This window comes from Mustela nivalis (genome assembly GCF_964662115.1).
Source record: "Mustela nivalis genome assembly, chromosome: 4".
Lineage (NCBI taxonomy): Eukaryota > Metazoa > Chordata > Mammalia > Carnivora > Mustelidae > Mustela > Mustela nivalis.
Window position 1 is genome coordinate 65,974,746 of NC_139023.1, and position 21,255 is coordinate 65,996,000.

General features: G+C 41.0%; 1 protein-coding gene across 8 annotated transcripts in view; it reads right to left on the bottom strand.

Moving 5' to 3' along the window:
• Positions 1-21,255, bottom strand: part of GRK4 (G protein-coupled receptor kinase 4) — a 110,513-nt gene that overhangs the window by 67,505 nt on the left and 21,753 nt on the right. For 7 of the 8 annotated variants that reach the window (XM_082727092.1, XM_082727091.1, XM_082727089.1 and 4 more), the window contains exons 2-4: positions 19,757-19,852; positions 9,462-9,574; positions 5,676-5,753 (exon numbers count right to left, since the gene is read on the bottom strand). In XM_082727092.1, the coding sequence (XP_082583218.1) occupies positions 5,676-5,753; positions 9,462-9,574; positions 19,757-19,808 (243 nt within the window). In that variant the 5' untranslated portion in view covers positions 19,809-19,852. The remainder of the gene's footprint in view (positions 1-5,675; positions 5,754-9,461; positions 9,575-19,756; positions 19,853-21,255) is intronic. The other variant, XM_082727095.1, reaches the window with a different exon arrangement.

Consider the following 21,255-nt stretch of genomic DNA (forward strand, 5'->3'; position numbering starts at 1 on the left):
GTAGGCAGAGAAGCAGGCAGAGAGAGAGAGAGGAGGAAGCAGGCTCCCCTATGAGCAGAGGGCCCGATGTGGGGCTTGATCCCAGGACTCTGGGATCATGACCCAAGCCATAGGCAGAGGCTTTAACCCACCGAGCCACCCAGGTGTCCCCAAAATAGACTTTAAAACAAAGACTATAATAAGCTACAAGGAAGGGCATTACATAATAAATAATAAAGGGGCAATCCTATAAGAGAATATAAGAATTGTCAAAATTTATGCATTCAACATGTAAGCACCCAAGTACATAAAACAGTTAATAACAAATGTAAAAGATCTAATCGATAATAACGGATAATATTAGGGGACTTTAACCCCCCACTTACCTCAATGGACAGATTATCGAAACAGATAATCAACAAGACAACAATGGCTTTGAATGACACACTGTACCGGATGGATTTAACAGATATATTCAGAACATTCCATCCTCAAAGAGCAGAATACAGAATCTTTTCAAGTACACATGGAACATTCTCCAGAAAAGATCACAGGTTAGGTCACAAAATAAACCTTCACAAATTTAAAAAGATCAAAGTCATGCTGTGTGTGTATCTTTTCTTGATACAACACTATGAAACTGAAAGTCAACTACAAAAAAAATCTGGGAAGACCACAAATACAAGGAGGTTAAATACCATGCTACTAAACAATGAATGGGTCAACCAGGAAATAAAAGATGAAATAAAAAAGTACATGGAAACAAATGCAAATGAAAACACAATGGTTCAAAACCTTTGGGATGCAGCAAAATAGCTGCGAGAGAGAAGTTTATAGCAATACAGACGGACTTCAAAAAGCAAGAAAAGGGCGCCTGGGTGGCTCAGTGGGTTAAGCGGCTGCCTTCGGCTCAGGTCATGATCTCAGGGTCCTGGGATCGAGTCCCGCATCGGGCTCTCTGTTCGGCAGGGAGCCTGCTTCCCTCTCTCTCTCTCTCTCTGCCTGCCTCTCCGTCTACTTGTGATCTCTCTCTATCAAATAAATAAATAAAATCTTTAAAAAAAAAAAAAAGCAAGAAAAATGGGTGCCTGGGTGGCTCAGTGGGTTAAGCCCCTGCCTTCGGCTCAGGTCATGATCTCAGGTCATAATCTCAGGGTCCTGGGATCGAGTCCCACATTGGGCTCTCTGCTCAGCAGGGGGCCTGCTTCCTCCTCTCTCTCTGCCTGCCTCTCTGCCTACTTGTGATCTCTCTCTGTCAAATAAATAAATAAAATCTTAAAAAAAAAAAAAGCAAGAAAATTTTCAAATAAATAACCTAACCTTATATCTAGAGGAGTTGGAAAAAGAACAATAAAGAAAACCTAAAACCAACAGAAAGAAGGAAATAATAAATATTAGAGCAGAAAGAAACCATATAAAAACTAAAAAACCAATAGAACAATGAAATCACGAGCTGGTTCTTTGAAAAAAATCTATAAAGTTGATTAGGCTCTAGCCAGACGCATCAAGGAAAAAGAGATAAAGGATCCAAATAAATAGAATCACAAATAGAGAGGAGAAATACCAACAAACACCACCGAAGTACAAACAATTCTAAGAGAATATTATGAAAAACTATATGCCAACTAATTGGACAATGTAGAAGAAATGGATAAATTCCTAGAAACATATAAACTACTGAAACTGAAAGAGGAAGAAATAGAAAATCTGAACAGATCAATTATCTGCAAAGAAACTGAATCATTAAAAGAAAAAAAAAAAAAGCCTCCCAACAAACAAAAGTCCAGGACCAGATGGTTTCACAGGTGAATTCTACCAAACATTTAAAAAAGAATTAATACTTATTCCTTTCAAACTATTCCAAAAACTGGGTAAGGAAGGCAAACTTCCAAATGCATTCTATGAAGCCAGTATTACCCTGATACCAAAACCAGATAAAGACACCACAAAAAAAAAAAAAAAAAAAAAAAAAGAGAACTACAGGCCAACATCTCTGATGAACACAGATGCAAAAATCCTCAACAAAATACTAGCAAACCAAATCCAAAAATACACTGGAAAAAAAAATTCACAATCATTCACAATCAAGTGGGGTTTATTCCCATGTTGCAATGGTGGTTCAATATTTGCAAATCAATCAATATGATACATCATATCAACAAGAGAAAGGATAAAAACCATATGATCATTTCAACAGACACAGAAAAAACATCTGACAAAGTATAACATCCATTCATGATGAAAGCCCTCAACAAAGTAGGTTTTGAGAGAGCACACCCCAACATAAAAATGGCCATGTGTGAAAAACTCACACCTAACATCATCCCTAATGGGAAAAATGGAGCTTTTTCTCGACAGTTAGGGACAAAACAGGGATGTCCACTCTCACAACTCTTATTCAACATAATACTGGAAGTCCTAGCCATAGCAATCAGACAAGAAAAGGAATAAAGGGCATCTAGATTGGTAAAGAAGAAGTAAAACTTCTCCTATTTGCAGATGACATGATGCTACATATAGAAAACCCTAAAGACTCCACCAAAAAGCTACCAGAACTAATGAACTAATTCACTAAGGTTGCAGTATACAAAATCAATGTATAGAAACCCATTGCATTTCTATACACCAGTAATGAAGCAGCAGAATGGGAAATTAAGAAAATATCTCATTCATAATTAAGCCAAAAATAATAAAATACCTAGGAATAAACTCAACCAGGGAAGTGAAAATTTTAAAACACCAAGGAAAGAAATTGAAGATGATGCAACAGATGGAAAGATAATACATGCTCACGGATTTGAATAACGAGTATTGTTAAAAGGTCTATACTACCCCAAGCAATTTAATGCAATCCCTATCAAAATACCAACAGCATTTTTCAAAGAACTAGAATAAACAATTCTAAAATTTAAATGGAACCACAATGACCTTGAATAGCCAAAGCAAATTTGAAAAAGAAAAACAAACCTGGAGGTATCACAATTCCAGATTTTAACATACATGACAAAGCTATAGTAGTCAAAAAAGTATCATTACTGCCACAAAAACAGACACACAGATCAACAGAACAGAATAGAAAACCCAGAAATAAACCCACAATTACATGGTCAATTAATCTTCAACAAAGGAGGCAAGAATATGCAATGGGAAAAGATGGTGTTGGGAAAACTGGACGCTTTTTGTATACCACACACAAAAATAGACTCAAAATGGATTAAGGACCTAACTGTGAGACCTGAAACCACAAAAATCCCAGAAGAGCAAAGACAGTAATTTTTCTGACATCAGCTGCACTAACTTTTTTCTAGATAATGTCTCCTGAGACAAGAGAAGCAAGTAAAAATTAAGTATTGGGAATTTATTAGAATAAAAAGCTTCTGCACAGTGAAGGAACCAATCAACAAAGCAAAAAGATAACTGACTGATTGGGAGAAGGTATTTACAAATGACACATCCCAAGGAAGAGTTAGTATCTAACACATATAAAGAAGTTCTAAAACTCAATGTCCCAGAGACAAATAATCTGATTAGAAACAGGCAGAAGAAGACACCCAGATGGCCAGCAGGCACATGAAAAGATGCTCAACATCCCTCATCATCAGGGAAATTAAAATCAAAACCATAGTGAGATACCACTTCACACCTGTCAGAATAGCTAAAATCAAAAAGACAAGAAACAAGTGTTGGTGAGGATGTAGAGAAAAAGGAACCCTCATGCACTATAGGTGGGAATGCAAACTGGTGTGGCCACTGTGGAAGACAGTATGGAGGTTCCTCAAAAAATTAAAAATAGAAATACCATATGATCCAATAATCACACTACTGGGTACTTACCCAAAGAATATGAGAGCACTAATTCAAAGGGATATAAGCACCCGTTTATTGCAGCATTATTTACAATAGCCAAACTATGGAGGCAGCCTAAGGGTCCACTGACTGATGAATGGATAAAGATGTGGTCTATGTATGTATGTATGTATGTATCTATCTATCTATCTATCTATCTAGGAATATTACACCATAAAAAAGAATGAAACCTTGTCATTTGCAATGAAATGGATGGAACTAAATGTGTTATGTTAAGTGAAATAAATCAGACAGAGAAAAACAAATACCATATAATTTCACTCACACATGGAATTAAAAAAAAATAAAACAAATGAGCAAAGAAAAAAAGAGAGAGAGAGAGAAACCAAGACACAGACTCTTAACTACAGAAGACAAACTAATGGTCACCAGAAGGAGGTGGGCTGGGGGCATGGGTGAAATAGGTGATAGAGATTAAGAGGGACACTTGTTGTGATGAGCACTGGTGATTAAAACTTAAAAAAAAAAAAAGCTCATGGAGAAAATTAAATATTTCATATTTTGACTAATCAGAATAGAGTTATAAAATAATGTCAATGTCAAAATTATTTTATGGTAAAAAAGTTTTATTTCTGTTGTCAAAAAAAAATACAAAACTATTCAGTGATTTAAATTAAAAAAAATAAAACACAATGGAATTAGGTGAATGAAACATCAACTCCTCCCAGTCACTGGGGGTTCCTGCAATTACGTGAATGCTGTAGCATCTGTTGGAAATGATCTAGGAGCCATGATAGTCTGGTATTGCTGGTGGCTAAGGCGAGCACAGGCTTTGGAGTCAAAACCTATTTGGTCTGAGGCAAACTCTGACACCACTGGGTGTGTGTTTATCTTTGTGCTCACTTGCCAATCCACTGGCCTTCCCTGCCCCCCACATTATCTTTTGCACCAGTGAGCTTCCCCTACCATCTTCAGTGAGCTAGCTTCAGAATCTGAACATTCTGGACTCATTCTCACTATGCTATTCTCCAAGCACAATCTCTCCATGTTTGATTCCTGGCTCCTGCACTTAACATGCTGTGCTACCTTTGGTGAGCCATTTAACCACTCTGATTTTCAGTCTTACCTATGACAATGGACATAATAATGTACCCATCTCATAGGACTTTTGTATTAAACAACTCACATGTACACAGCTCAGAGCGGTATTCACTAAGGGTTAGCTATCCTTGTTACTGTTCTCCAATTCTATAACACAGAGGGGCCTGCCCAGGGTTTAGGACTTTTAACAGCCTACAAAAGAGAAGTCATGTGAAGGGAAGCAAGTGACAGCTCTCATTTCAGGGACACAGTAAACTGTGGGATGAAAAAGCATAAAACCTAAGACCCATTAAAGCTGTTAGGAAAAAAATGTTATTTTCAGTCCAAGAAAAATAAAATTCTCTAATGCTGTTTTCTGTTTGAGGAAACATAGAAACTTTTAAATTCTTTGAATTAATTTTCTAAGAGTTATTTTTTTTTAAGATTTTATTTATTTATTTGACAGAGAGAGAGATCACAAGTAGGCAGAGTCAGGCAGAGAGAGAGGGGATAGCAGGCTCCCCGCTGAGCATAGAGCCCGATGTGGGGCTTGATCCCAGGACACTGAGATCATGACCTGAGCCAAAGGCAGTGGCCCCACCCACCGAGCCACCCAGGCACCCCAATTTTCTAAGAGATTTGTTAATTTCCTCACCAACTCAAAAGAAAATGCGTAAGAGGATTATTTATAAGAAATTAAATATTTTAACATACTTCTTATATCTTATCCAGCTAAGTAAGAAGGGCAATGTACTCTAATTATTTACGCAAGCATTAACAAATCTTTGCATCTAAGGAAGAAAACACACCTCGGCATCGAAGAACATGTGTAGGATTTGCAGTCCACAGCTTCTGCGGTTCTCGTCAGCGGCCACTTCGTATTCTGCCTGACGGTAGAGATGAGAACAAAGGAAAATAGTAGTGGAGCTATGAGAACAAAGGAAAATAGTAGTGGAGCTTCTTCACTGACTTCACAGGGTTTCAGATTCTCTGAAATACGTTATTGGCTGGGTGCCCTAAGAACCACAGAGTAGCTCTAACTGATCTGATACTGACCAAGTGTCTGCAGCTCTTCTTTGGGAAACTAATGGCAAGGAAGGGAAAGGACCATTAAGGGTGAACAATGCAGTAAAGCAACACATTCCACAGTGCTCTCTGTCATATTACACTTTCAGCCCTTAAATGAGGCCAAATAGAACCAAATAAACACCTTGCATTGCTCTAGACAACAGCATTTTAGAGATGTCCAAGAGGCACGAGGCAGACCAGAGTGCAGAGCTCCCAGAGAAGTCAGAGCTGACAACGCCAAAGCAGGAGACGTCCCTGTGCAGGCGTCAGGCAGGGGACCATAAGAGACGCTGCTACCACGCAGGCCAGAAGCCAAAGGAAGGGTCAAGGCAGAACTTGATCAATATCTAAACCTCTACAGAGGATAAGCAAGGAAGAAACTGCAAAGAAAGAAGAGAGAAAGCCTGAGCAGAGATCATAAAAGCCCAGCTAAGAGAATTTCAAGCAGAGACTGTTCCACAATGTCAACAGACTTGGAGACTCAGGCACGAGGAGGCCTCAGGGAAGCCACTGGATCCTGCACCTCGGGGCTGAGAAGAATAGCGAAGCTAATAGCCAGATGGGCTTGGAGAGATTAGTGAGGAAACGAAGATCGAAGGAAGTTCATGTACTGAACAAAGAAAGCCCTTGTGGGCAGGAGTCGTACTTCGTACTTGACTCTGCCTCCTCCACGGGCCCAGCCTGGGAGCCACGGCTGTCAGGCCATGACCCAGTCAGAGCCAGCTTCCTGTTCTGTGTTCAAGGGCACTGTACTGACCTCGACTAGTAACTAAACCCCGCTGACTTAGAGAACCTTCCAGCTCACGTTCTGGACGCTGGATGGCATGCAATCAACAAAAAAGAAAGCTCTGGGATTTTGTGAGGGTCTTTCCACATGCCAATGTGTTAGAAACAATGTCCAGGTGTTCAAATACTCATCTAGTCATTGCTGGGCTCATACTTGTAGGTGTGATTAAAGTCTTTACTAGGTGACTTTAAGTAAAGGAGATTATTTTAGAAAATCTGGGTTGGTCTGATTCAATCAGTTGAAAGGTACTAAAACCAGAACTGAGGCTTCCTGAAGGAATGCTGCCGAGGAAAGCAGCTTCACTCCATTTTGGGAGGATTCCCTCCTATCCTATAGATTTAAGACTCTCTTAGCCAGACCTCAGAGTCATGTAAACCAATTCCTTGCAATAAACCTCTTAATAGGGACACCTGGGTGGCTCAGTCACTAGGCATCTTCCTTCAGCTCAGGTCATGATCTCGGGGTCCTGGGATCAAGCCCCATGTGGGGCTCTCTGCTCAGCAGGCAGCCTGCATCTCCCTCTCCCACTCCCACAACTTGTGTTCTGTCAAATAAATAAATACAAACTTAAAAAAAATTTAATAAATTTCTCCTGTTCGTTGTTTCTCTCACTGAACACTAATTGCCAAAGATGCCATTAATTCAGTCAACAAACACTGAGCGGTAAAGAGCGAACAATCACACTGCGTACCATGAGGGAGCTAGGCAAGATGGCAAGATGCCATCTCTCCACTGCCGAAGCTCCAAGAACCCACAGTCACCTACCACAAGGACAGTCCAAGCAGCACGTACTGTACAAGTGGCATAACGAGGCGTTCTTTATTAACTCACACAGCTGCCACCAAAAACAACACAAAACCGAACAGAACCTGTCATTGTAGTCAACTGGTGGTCACCTAACCATTAATAGGTCTCATGTCACTATCAGGAGATCCAAACTATGGGGCGTCTGGGTGACTCAGTGGGTTAAAAGCCTCTGCCTTTGGCTCAGGACATGGTCCCAGGGTCCTGGGATCAAGCCCTGCATCAGGCTCTCTGCTCGGCGGGAGGCCTCCTTCCTCCTCTCTCTCTCTCTCTGCCGGCCTCTCCACCTACTTGAGATCTCTGTCAAATAAATAAATAAAATCTTTAAAAAAAAAAAAAAAGAAGAAGAAGATCCAAACCTGAAGGAACTTTAACAATACAGTTTAGGCATTTTGAATACAGAGCTGGAGGTCCCTAAATTCTTAAAATATAGCAGCTTGGCAAATAGAACCCAATACACTAAGACATATCTACATTCTATTCCTGGAACTAACAGGCCTGTCTCACTACACCAGAGTTCTAGCTTAAATTAAAAACAACAACAACAGAAAAAAAAAAAAAAAAAAGAAAGAAAGAAAGAAAGAAACCTCCTTTCAAAGCTTTGTCTTACTCTAGTAAAGACACCAGGAAGGAAAGGGCTGGGGAGCTGCATGGAGGATAGGCAAGACCCTCAAATGTCCTTCTGAAAGAATACAGGCATACCTTGTTTTATTGCGCTTTGCTTTGTTGCTCTTTACAGACAATGCATTTCTTTACAAATCGAAGGTCTGTAACAATGCTCTGGCCAACAAGTCTATTGGTGCCATTTTTCCAAGAGCATTTGTTTATGTCCTGTCTCTGTGTCATAATTTGGAAATTCTCCCAATTTTAAACCTTTTCATTATTATTATATTCACCTTGGTGATCTGTGATCAGTGATTTTTGATGTTCCTTTTAACTATTTTGGGGCTACCTGAGCCACACTCATATAAGGCAGTAAATTTAATAAATATTATGGGCGTTCTGACTGCTCCGCTGACCAGCCCTTCCCCTCTCTTTCCCTCTCCCCAGGCCTCCCCATTCACCAACACACAATATCGCAATTAGGTCAGTTAATAACCCTATGATGGCCTCTAGGGGTGCCTGGGTGGCTCAGTCAGTTCTGTCTTCGGCTCAGGTCGTGATCCCAGGGTCCTGGGATGGAGTCTCACAGGCTCCCTGCTCAGGGGAGTCTCCTTCCTCTGCCCCTCCCCACCCCCATGCTCATGCCCTCTCTCTCATATATAAATTTTTTTTTAAAAAAAACCTATACTGTGTTCAAGTGAAATGAAGAGTCAATCAATGTTGCAAACTTCCATCTTGTTTTATTTTAAGAAACTGCCACAGACACTCCAACCTTCAGCAACCCCTACCCTGACCAGCCAGCAGCCATCAACATCCAGGCAGGACCCTCCACCAGCAAAAGAGATGATGCCTTGCTGAAAGGTCGAAGCATGGTTAGCATTTTCTAGCAACAGAGGTTTTTTTTAGATTAATGTTATTGTACAGTTAATAGACTATAGTATACTGTAGACATAACTTTTTTATCCAATGGAAAACAAAAAATTTATTTGACATGCTTCAATGTGATATTCGCTTCATTGCTGTGGTCTGGACATAGACCCGCAATATCTGAGTGTGCCTGCACTGACCACAGGACAGAAGGCAGACCGTCTGCTTCCAGACTCCAACTGACCTCAGTTAACTGAAAGCACAGAAAGCAAAAACCGCAGATATGGAGATGTATCATATAAGGACTTCCATACCGAGGTAACATGATACCAAAAAAATAGTTTTTCTACTCTTACTGTCATTGCCAAGGTCTACTGAACTTAGAGAGACCTAATTTTTCAGATCTAGTATGTTAATTTTCATAAGCACAAGAATGGATAGTTCAGCACAGAGCTAAATTGCTTACCACTGCATCCAGGAATTCAATGCATCCCTTTAGATCTTGCTGTATATCACAGAATTTCCTGAAGAGAAGTCTTCCTATTGGTTGCTTGTCACAAAGACTGCTATAATCCTTTTCTAGGTGAGGGAAGGAGATAAGAAATAAACCAATATGATCATTACAATTCAGAAAGTTTTTTCTGAACTGCTGTTTTCACCTGATTAAAAAAAAGTAAAAAATAGTATTTGTGTGTGTGTGTTTTTAAAAACTACTCATTTGTTTACTAATGTAGACTGGGTCATCATGAATGTTTATAAAATGTGGACAGAGCCAAAGGAGCTGTAAGAATTGATAAAGAGGGGCACCTGTGTGGCTCAGTGTGTTAAAGCCTCTGCCTTCGGCTCAGGTCATGATCCCAGGGTCCTGGGATCGAGCCCTACATCGGGCTCTCTGCTCAGCGGGGAGCCTACTCCCCCCCCCCTCTGCCTGCCTCTCCACCTACTTGTGATCGCTCTCTGTCAAATAAATAAATAAAATATTTTAAAAAAAAGAATTGATAAAGAAAGGTGTGTGACGCATAATTGGACATATCCCTGCTGCTCTCCAAAAGGAATTACACAGGGGAGCAGTACTCCTGGGGAACTGAGCAATCAAGGTCACAGCAGAGAAGAGACGGGCAGAGAAGAAATCTGGCTCCATCCTCCCATAGGTCTGTCCCCACCCCACAGTGTGTTTGGCCCAAACTGCAGGTATGTGAAATACACTGCAAGAATGTACTTAAGTACATTTTTAGAAACTCTTTTCCATTTTGCTACACTTTTACCAGTTACAAACATTACATATGCTTAATTATTTTAAAACAGCTCTTGGGATTTCTTTTTCTTTTCAGTGGGGTAATGTGTTACAAACCTTAACCTTACCACACACACTGATATTGTTTTGAGTACAAGGCACTAATATTTAGTCAAAATATCAAGAGGGATATAACACAGAAATGTTATGTTCAAAATAGGTTAATTTAAACAGCAAGAAAATCAGTTGCTCTTTTAGCAGTATTGAAGTACTCCTATAGTGGCTGTAAAGCTTAAGAATTAAATAAAAATTAATGAAAAGTAAGGAAGCCATAACAAATTCCTCAATTAAAGGGTTTACCCATGCCAAGTAGTTCTAAGACTCTAAATAATCCTACTTTAGGTGGCTGAGACTCCAAATGAAAAAGTATAGGCAAGGAGAGAAATACTTTGGTTGCCAGTGCACCACTGCTTGTTTCAACAAACAACCGTTTTGCAAAATATCTACCACCCACTTTGTACAATTTTACTAGCACATTTTATTTTAGGGATACTATATTTAAAAAAAAAAGATACAGGCAGTGAAAAAGTTACATTTTTATAATACTGAGAGTTTTTAACACTTTCCTCCCAAATCCAAGGGTTCGGGAAAGTTCCTAGTTTCCAGCTAAGGATTGCAAATGGAGCATACAGGTCTGCCTAGTTTTTCTCCTGGATTCCTAAGAATATGACCAAAAATTCAAACAAAAACCAAAGCCACAACAAAAAGAACGAAACCCAACATGGAAAACAAATACAGGGTATCCACAGGAGTCCAAAATTTGTGGATAATCTGGAAGAAAGCTGCTCCATTGGATTTGTTGAAGAACCCTCAGTATAAATCCTACACAGTCGGGACTTCCTAAGGGAACCCGCCCACACGACCCTGCCCGCTGCAGAGCCCCTCCCACTCGCTAGAGCTGGGAGGAGCAGAGGGGGCGGGGCGGGGCGGGGCGGGGCGGGGCGGTGCAGGGCGGGGGCGGGGGCCCCGGCCCGGCCGGGGCCGGGGCTTGGGGAGCTGTCCCAGTCCTGATCAGAATGACTGGCTAGGCGCCTAAGATTTAGAGGCCCCACGAAACACTACGCATAACCACTGACAGCAGACCCACATCCAGGGGCAGCCCGGTGATACTCCCAACAGTAAGGAGAAACGAGGAAACCTCTGAGAAAGAGTAAAACGTTAGCTACTAGACCTAAAGCATCAGCGACACTGTACTAACACAGCCAGAAACTAATACACCAATGTTTTCAAAGTTCAGGGGTCAAGGGAGGTGGAAATATTCTGTAACAGAATTCAATATTCTGTAACTATCAAACAAGAAGTCAAAAAAGGGACATTTTCCAAAATTTAAGAACTCAAAACTTTACCTTCCATTCATCCTATATTAAAAAAAAAAAATTACTTATGGAGTTTTAATAATAAAACAAGAGAAACTTAAAAAAAAAAAAAGAAACCAAAAATGACAAACAGTGGGTATGATACAGAAGAAGCAAAGAAATATAGAAAAATAAATAACCCTATCAAAATATTGGGAATACTATCCTTGGCAAAGTGTGAGCAGTGCAGAATAGTTTCCTTTTATTGGCTCCAACAACACTTGCTCATTTCCAGATCATATATAATTATGAAATGATATGGAATATAATTATAATATGTACTACTGTACCATATTTTAATTCTTAAAATAGCCTGTGAACCAAGAAAGTAAGCGATTGACCCAACAAGTATGGCTGAAAAAGGGGACTCAGGGAAGCAAAATATAGAGGCAAATTAAGCTTTACAAAACAGCAGAAAAAGAAAAAAAAGACTGAGATTGTATTTTCCACAAGCCTTGATATCATACCAAGGACTTCCCTCTACCCTAGAAGGAACAGAGATGAGCGTAACAATTAGTGGTGACAATTCTTCACGTGTTTCAGGTACTATTTTGAGTCCCTTCTATGTATCATTTCATGGACTCTTCACAAAAGTAAGTTTAGCATCTTAAGGAATGCAGAGACCTTTTGGGAAATGCTTGCTCTTGAGAGCTACTTAGGTCCCAGGGCAGTGGAGGCAAAGTGGGGCAATGGGACCAACCATCAGTAAGAGGAGCCGGGCAGGAACAAAGGCAGCAGAGTGGGAAGAGAGAAGCCAATTCTCTGGTAACAAAAGAATTTCAGAAGGCAACTCATTCAACTTCTGTCAAGTCTCCCCCTTAACAGTGAGGACATGATGACAGGAACCACAGGAGCCCTACTCTCAAGGAACCCATCCTTTACTGAGGGGACAATGAGGAAGCTGATGGACAGGTAGAAGGCAATACCCTTCGTGGAGATGAGAACCTGTGAGCAGAACAGTCCCAGACTCTGGTTCATACAGTGGGCACCAATATCTGTATGGTGTAGGCAGCACTGGGGAAATCGAGATCATTCGCTGGTAGAGAAACAGGAAGAGAGGCCGGTTGTGCCCCATGAGCAGAGGAAGGGGCTGCAAAGCAGGTGGCCAGAGTTATATAAATGGGGTGGGAGACATCTTTGAGATACCTAGGTTGAGGAATTGCTCCACAGCCCAAGAGATCTGGAGTAGGATGCCACAGCAGGGGGTCAGGAGGGAGCAGCCTGGCCAGGAAGAAAACAGTGTACTCCAAATTAACCTGGCTAATTTGGCAAACCAAATGTCCAAAGTTTAAGTTTATTTGGGGTATGTGGAGTGGGGGTAGCTGTGGGTATATTTTCGTTTGTTTTGCATTTTATATTTATATCATCCTCAGATACTAAAAAATATTTGCTTATTAGAGATGGATTCCATTCAAGCTTTCCAGATTTATTTCTTGATCACCCTTAATTTCATCCAGAACTCCTAACAGCTAAATCTGAGTCCTTACTTGTAAAGGAAGCTACAAGTCTTAATTTAGGTGCAGGCAGGAAGAATGTAAGATTATTTGTGCATTTTAAGTCTATATCCTGAGGCGCCTGGCTGGCTCAGTGGGGTTAAAGCCTCTGCCTGCTCGGCAGGGAGCCTGCTTCCCTTCCCCTCTCTCTCTGCCTGCCTCTCTGCCTACTTGTGATCTGTCTGTCAAATAAATAAATAAATCTTTAGGTCTATATGCTAAAGCTCAGATACTATGTAAATTTCTGTCATAACTGTAAAATCTCTTGAGTAAATGATCACATGATGTAAGCCACATTTTCTGAGAGAGCTTTAAAAACAGAAACACAAGTTAAGAGCGCCTTAGGTTTTTCCAGAAGGAAGCAAGGCAAAATCAAAGAGCATGAGGAGGTCTGAGACAAGACCAGGTCAAATGGCACACACCTCACACTCCTCTGGAAAATGCAACCGCTGCCCTGCGCCACAGCGCCAGATCAGTGAAGGAAATGAAGGGCCTCAGCGCACCACCTGGCTGAGAAGGCCCAATCAACAGGAGTTTGACCTTAAGGACAAGACGGTCCTGTGGTGTGATGGGAAGACAATGGGGACATTCAGACTGGACACAGCACTGATACAGGCACCTCACAAGAAAACCTCTCATGTTACCCAGTCCGGTTTTTTTAGATTGGCTCAGGTACAAGAACAAAAATGGTGCATGGTTCAAAAACACCTTAATTCCAAAATCTTCCACTTATATTTGGGTGGTGGGAATATAGGTGATAATTTACTCAGTAAAGTCCTTTAATTATTTCAAAATATTTCATGATACATACAATCTTCTCCATCCTATAGCAACTTCAAATTTTCACACTGATGACATTAACAGAATCTTAGAGCAATGACAGCAACATCATGGAACCTATACGAAGTAGTATAATCAGGGAATTTTAAAAATGTTTCTCTAAATCAGTCTTTAAAAATATGACATTTAGGGGCAACTAGGTGGCCCAGTGGGTTAAGTCTCTGCCTTCGACTCAGGTCAGGATCTCAGGATCCTGGGATCGAGCCCCACGTCGGGCTCTCTGCTCAGCAGGGAGCCTGCTTCCCTCTCTCTCCTCCTGCTGCTCTGCCTTCTTGTGATCTCTCTGTCAAATAAATAAATAAAATTTAAAAAATAAAATAAAATAAAACCCTGACATTTAAATAATCACAAAAACTCCATCCAAATCTCTTGCTTTTTTACCTTATCTGCCTCACAATTCTATTAATGATTTCACTTTTCCATGCAGTAGATTTCTTATATTACTAAAATTAAATCCTATAAACCAGAGAAATGTGTCACAAAATATATCTCAGAAGCAGCAGACAGCCTTCTGTCTTCCCATCAGAGGCCCTGGTCCTGCAGGAACCAGAAGACCCAGCTTCTTCTTTTGACTCCTCAGAGACTACCCAGTGAACCATCTACTGTTCCAGCCATGGGTGAGCAGAATAGGGGGAGAGAGAGAGAGGCCCCGCCCCACAGGGAATTCGGGCCACGGGGAGGCTGGAGCCCTGCCACAGTGGACAGGGAGAAGGAGCACAGAGGCCGTCTGGGCCTGGAATGCACAGTGTACCAGAGTCCAAGTCCATTCCTGAGAGGCACTCTCCTGATGGGCCGAGTTGGAAGGGGGACCAGCTAGTCAAGAGACTGCTGTTTCTAAATGCACCAAATTCCAAGACAAGAATGAGCCGTTTACCAGAAGCTTTCTCTCTTGTTTTCAAAGTGATTCTCCTTTAGAAAGGACACTGACTCAGAGTTTTATAGCTCGTGGATTTTCCAGCATCCACAAATTTAGGACAATCAGAGGATAAAAATCAGAAAAACCCAAAATATGCTTACTACCAGACTAGATCAAATGTACATGTAAACTAGTTAAATAAAGATCTGCTTACGAAGTAGAGGGTAGCTGAGTGGGAACGTTCTTTCATTAGGGGGGAGTCTGCTTGTACATCTGCCTGACATAACTCCAGCTGAGGTCACCAATTTATTCATTCCTTCATTCATTCAACAAAGCTGTGGCTGAGCGCTAGAGATGGAAACAAAGACTCTGACCTTGGGGACAAAACCAGCAGCTGCACAACCTTTCTGCTGCATACTCACCTGCCTGGATCTATCCTAGTCTGCTGGTCTCTTGACCCCTCCACTTCCCAGACTGCATACAGACCCATCTGCCTGCTCCTCCTTGGTGTGCTTCGCCTGAGCTACACGGGGATATGAGGGCTCTTTCCCCGTCCTCTTGTCTCTAGGAAGAGCTTATCCACTCCCAGTCATGTGATGCCGAGACACCAGGGGACACGGATATCTCCCAGATTGCACATATAGCCCAGACTCCTCTGATCTCTAAACATGAATGCACAGATTGCATCCAACACAGCCCCTCACCCTGTGAACCTGATCTCGGTTTGGTGATCAGACCTGGGAGTCATCCTTAGGACACCGTCCTTCCTACTTCCACATAAATCAACCAGATCCCACTTCTTAGAGATATCTCATAGTCATCAGGCTCCATGGCCTCCAGCTGACACTAAGCTTCCATCACTCCCGCCAGCAGTAGCAACAATGTCTCCTTTGGCCTTCCCGCTCCCCTCTCTGCACTCTCAATCAGTCCTCACACGGAAACCCCAGATGCCCTTCAAAAACGTGCATCCACTTACATCATCCCTCTGATGGAAATCTGACAGATCGACTTTCCACTAAGACAAATGCCCTTACCAGGCCCACAAGCCCTGCCTCCCTCCCTTCCTCTCATACAGTGCCACTGCCCTTCCTTGTTTCCATTCCAGGAAGACTGGCCTTTTTCATGTCCCTGGAAATTGTCATGCTCTGTCCCACTTTGGGATCCTGTACTTACCCAAGTCTGCACCTTTTCCTTCAAAGGGCTTCCTGCAGTTTGTAATGAAGTTTATTTCTGCAATTCTTTATTTTATAACTATCTCTGCCAAGAGGGCAAAGGTCACATCTGTTTCTTAGCCACTGTATTGGTAGGGCCATACCCAGTGCTAGGTACACGGAAACAAATAAACGATGACATTTAAAACTTAACTGAGGGCGCTGTACACCTTAAACTTATACAACGTTATATGTAAATTACATATCTCAATGCAAATAAACTAATTTTAAAAAGAGCATGAACTAGGGGAAAAAGTTAACTAATGGGACATTTAATAAAATTTACTTCATTCTATTCACTAAAACTTACCCCCAAAGAATCAGAAACATACTGAGGTAATTAATATGCAAATAGACATGAAAATGTTTCTATAACCCTACGAATACATTCAATAGCATAAATAGTCCCAAAATAAATTTTATATCTTAACTACAATGCAAATGTCAAATAATGGAAGCAACCTCCGTTCTAATCACTTGGAGATTAGAAAGTACTATTAACACTATGGATCAAATATCAGTTGGCTCAAAGAAGCGCAGCCAATAACAAATAAAAAAGGTGTTTGACATTATTAGTCATAGGTGAAGTGCCAATCACACTCACAAGGATGGCTATAATGAAAATAAGTGTCGGCAAGGATGTGGAGAACCTGGAACTCTCATATATTTCTGGTGGGAATGTAAAATATGCAGCTGCTTTGGAAAACAACTTGCCAGTTCCTCAACAAGTAAAGCCTAGAGTTACCATCTGTAGCCGGCTGAATAATGGCCCTCCCAATGTACCAGGTCCTAGTCCCTATAAATATGACCTTACTTTTAAAAAAGAGCCTTTGTTGGGACACCTAGGTGGCTCAGTGGGTTAAGCCTCTGACTGTGGCTCAGGTCATGATCTCAGGGTCCTGGGATTGAGCCCCACATCATCAGGCTCTCTGCTCTTGGGGAGCCTGCTTCCCCCCCCCCTCTCTGCCTACTTGTGATCTCTCTGTCAAATAAATAAATAAATAAATAAGAGCCTTTGCAAATATGATGAAGTCAAGAATCTCGAGATGGCAGACTCTCCTGGATTACCTGGGTAGGCTCTAGATAGAAACACATGTTTTCTCACAAGTGTCTACAAATAAACCCTCACCTTTACAGTCAGGGGATTTTTTATAAAGGCACAAAGAGAGTTCAATGGTGAAAAAATAGTCATTTCAATGAATGGTTCTGGAACTGGATATCCAATGCAAGAGAATGAAACTGAATCCCTACCTCACGCCACACCTGGATCAAACATCTAAATGTGAGAGCTAAAACTATAAAACTCAGAAGAAAGTATAGGTGTAAATCTTTGTGATTTTGGATTAACTAGTGGTTTTTTAGATATGACACCAAAAGCACAGCAAAAAAAGAAAAAAATAGATCAATTGGACTTCATCAAAATAAAAACTTGGGTTCCTAAAAGAAATCATCAAGAAAGTAAAAGAAAACACAGAATGGGAGAAAATATTTGAAAAGCAACTGTCTGATAAGAGTCTAGTAACTAGAATATATAAAGAACATTTACATTTCAACAAAGACAAGGCAAACAATCCAATTAAAAAATGGGCAAAGGTGGTGCCTAGACATCTTAGTCAGTTAAGCTAGCATCTGACTCTTGATCTCAGGGTCATGAGTTCAAGCTCCACATTGGGCTCCACACTGGGCACAGAGCCTACTTTAAAAAATGGACAAGGATTTGAACAGATATTTCTCCAAAGAAGATATACAAATGGCCAATAAATACATGAAAAGATATTCAGTATCATTAGTCATTGGGAAACACAGATCAAAACACAATGAGATATGAGTGTTTGGCTGGTTCAGTCAGAGATCAAATGACTCTTGATCTCGGGGCTGTGAGTTCAGGCCCCATGCAGGGTGTAAAGATTACCTAAATAAATAAAACTTTAAAAAATTAATTAAAGAAAAAAAGAAAAGAAAAACCCACAATGAGAAACCAATTCACACCCACTCAGATTGCTATAATAAAAACAAAATGGAAAATAAAAAGTCATGTCCTCTCTGAGGAGGAAACTGGAACCTTCATACAGTGTTTGTGGGAACATAAAATGGTATAGCCATACTGGAAAACAGTTTAGCAGTGCCTTACAAAGTTAACATAGAATTATCATATTATCCAGCAATTCCAATTCTGGGTATATACACAAAAGAAATGAAAGCAGGGACTCAAACATTTGTGCAATGTTCCTAGCAGCATTACTCACAATAGACAAATGGTAGAAACAACCCATTCGACAGATGAATGGATACACAAAGTGTATTACATATATACAATATCCAAATCAATGCCACTGAACTTTGCATTTGAAAATGGTTAAAATGAGGCACAGCCTGGGTGGCACAGTTGGTCAAGCAACTGACTCTTGGTTTCAACTCAGGCCATGATCACAGGGTCATGAGATCAACCCCACGTGGGCTCCATGCTCTTTGGGGTGACTGCTTATCTCCCTCTCCCTTTGCCCCTCCCCAGGCCCTTCCATTCAGCAGACACGCACTTTGGACTTTTTGCTTTAGATAAAAAAGAAAGACATCCCAGGAGAAAGACCAGAGGGGGAGCGAACCCGCGGAGTAGCTAAGAGCGGGAGTCACACCCAGGGATGGGCTCCGTGGAGAGGTGCACAGGGCTCAGCAGAAATGGCCTCTCCCCAAAGCCTTGTTTTTTAAGAGGGGGAGCCTATTTTGTTAACTGGTTTGGGGTAGGGAATGCGGTTTTCTTTTCTTCCATCTCCCTTGTTTCTTCGGTGGGGGGTGGGGATAACTGGCTGTTCAGACCCATGGGCCAGAGTGGGGGTGGTAGGAGTGCCACTCTCTGGTTTAGATTTTTGGCCTTTTTCTTCTTTATTTTTTAAAAGTCTGTGACAGCTGCACTCCCCCCCCCCCCCCGACCAACCTCAACCCAGGATCTTGTTTTTTCTGGGGAGTCCTTAGAGCCCCTAACCGCCCCACACTCTTCACTTTCCTTCCCACCCGTTCACCCTCTGTACTTCCCACAGTGTTTCACACTTGATGATGTGTCGTTCACGCTCTTAATCCCGTCACCCCTAACTAGGTCTGCTGAGGGGGGCTGGGAGGAGCGGGAGGAGGGGCGGAAGTGGAGGAAGGATAGAAGGACGTGTTACCTCTTCTGTTACTTTTAAAACAAAGTTGTTTGGTGGCAGCAATCTCTGCCCTGCCACTGTTAGAGGCCTAATTTTATATCTATAAATATATTAAAAAGCAAGTAAAAAAAAAAAAACACTCATTCTCTCTCTCTCTCATAAATAAAATCTTTTAAAAATGGTTAAAATGGTAATTTTTATGTATACCCTACCACAAAGAAAACACATGTACAGGAATGTTTCTAGCAGCATTATTCATAATAGACAAAAAAAATTTAAACAGCTCATCGATCTACTGACGAATGGATAAATAAGTGATATATGCATATGGTGAGATGTTATTTGCCAAGAAAAAAAGGAATTAAGTACTGATTCAGACTACAGCATGGATGAAACTAGAAAATTGTATGTTTACTTCTAGATGATTAGTGGGGTCAAGGGCAGAGAAACATTTACTATATTACTCTTTTGTTCCATATAGAACAATGAGTACATATTACTCCTTAAAAGAATAACATCTAACAAATGGTACAATGCCAGGCACGATCTCCAGGCTGGCACCGCTTACTCACCAATGAAATGTCTAAGCTCGCTGCACTGGCTGACAGGGGGCAGCTTCAGCATTTCCCTCCATTTTTTACTACGACCACTTTTTTTGCCATATCCTCCTGAATTTGGGGGGGAAAAAAAGTATTTTTTTAAATGATCAGAAATATCCAACTATAACAACTATTTCCACTAATGTATTCCGTTTGAGTAGTTTGGTCCCTATGGTGGGTGAAAATACAAGCTTATAATAATTTGTCTTACCTAGAAGGCAGCTTGACAAGTATAAAAATCCCCAGCAAAGCAGTCACTGGCTTTATGATTTATAAACCATGTGACTCTGATTCTATAACTGACTCTGCAGAGCCTAAGCTTCCAAATTTGTGAGTTGGGCCTAACACAACATATCACACATGGCTGCATCCCTACTAAGGAGCAAATGCCTGCAAAGGACCAGAAATATAATGGTAAAAAGGACAGCATTGCTCCCCTCCATTCTAGTGAGGGAGAGTTGTGTTTTTTGGGGTTTTTTTAAGAGCAGGTAATGTTAAGTGTAAAAAAAAAATTAGCCAATCATACAGTAGTAAATGATATGCAACAAAATCAAGCATGGCAAAGGGTGATATTAGGGATAAGGTGAGATTAGAGAAAGCCTCCCAAGAGGGTCACACTTGAACAGAGACCTGATGGGGGTGAGGGAATGAGCCTCGGGAAGGTCTAGAAGCGAGAAGAGAATGGCGGAAAAAGCTATTAGGTGATATTTGAGCAGATGGAGGCTGCACTGCAGTAAGCATGGCATACAGTAGAGAAATACTGAATCACTACATTGTACACCTGAAACTAATGTGATATTGTGAGTCAACTATACTCAAAGAAAAGAAAATGTTTAATGAAGTAAAATAGAATTTTCAAAAGGTAATAGTTTAGAAAGTTTTTTTTTCAAGATTTTTTTTATTTATTTATTTATCTCAGAGAGAGAGAGAGAGAGAGAGAGAGAGAGAAAGGGAACACAAGCAGGGGGAATGAGAGAGGGAGAAGCAGCCTTCCCACTGAGCAGGGAGCCTAACACCGGGCTTGATCCCAGGACTCCAGGATCATGACCTGAGCCAAAGGCAGACACTTAACCAACTGAGCCACCCAGGTGCCCCTAGAAAGATCTTTTTAAAAAAGGCCCTTTGAACAAAACTCAAGAGAAGTTAGAACCTTCAATTTTAAGCATTCTGAGGAGCTGAAATTTTATTAAATTTTGTCCAAGAGAAAACATTATAGTTTTGGCCAGTAACAGAAAGGCTCCAGGGCTATAGGAAAGAATAGAAAAATCAAGAGGAAAGCCACGTTTTGGGAAGTGGTTTCTAGGAGCTTTATATATATTGACTCATTGAATCATCCTTCCCCCATGATAAAAATAGTACCGCTATTCCCTTTTCTCAGATAAGGGACCAAAGCAAAGAGGTAAAATCACTTGTCCAACATCATGCAACTAGTGAGAAGTGTGGGTCTGCACCAGGAATCTGCTTAACCATTA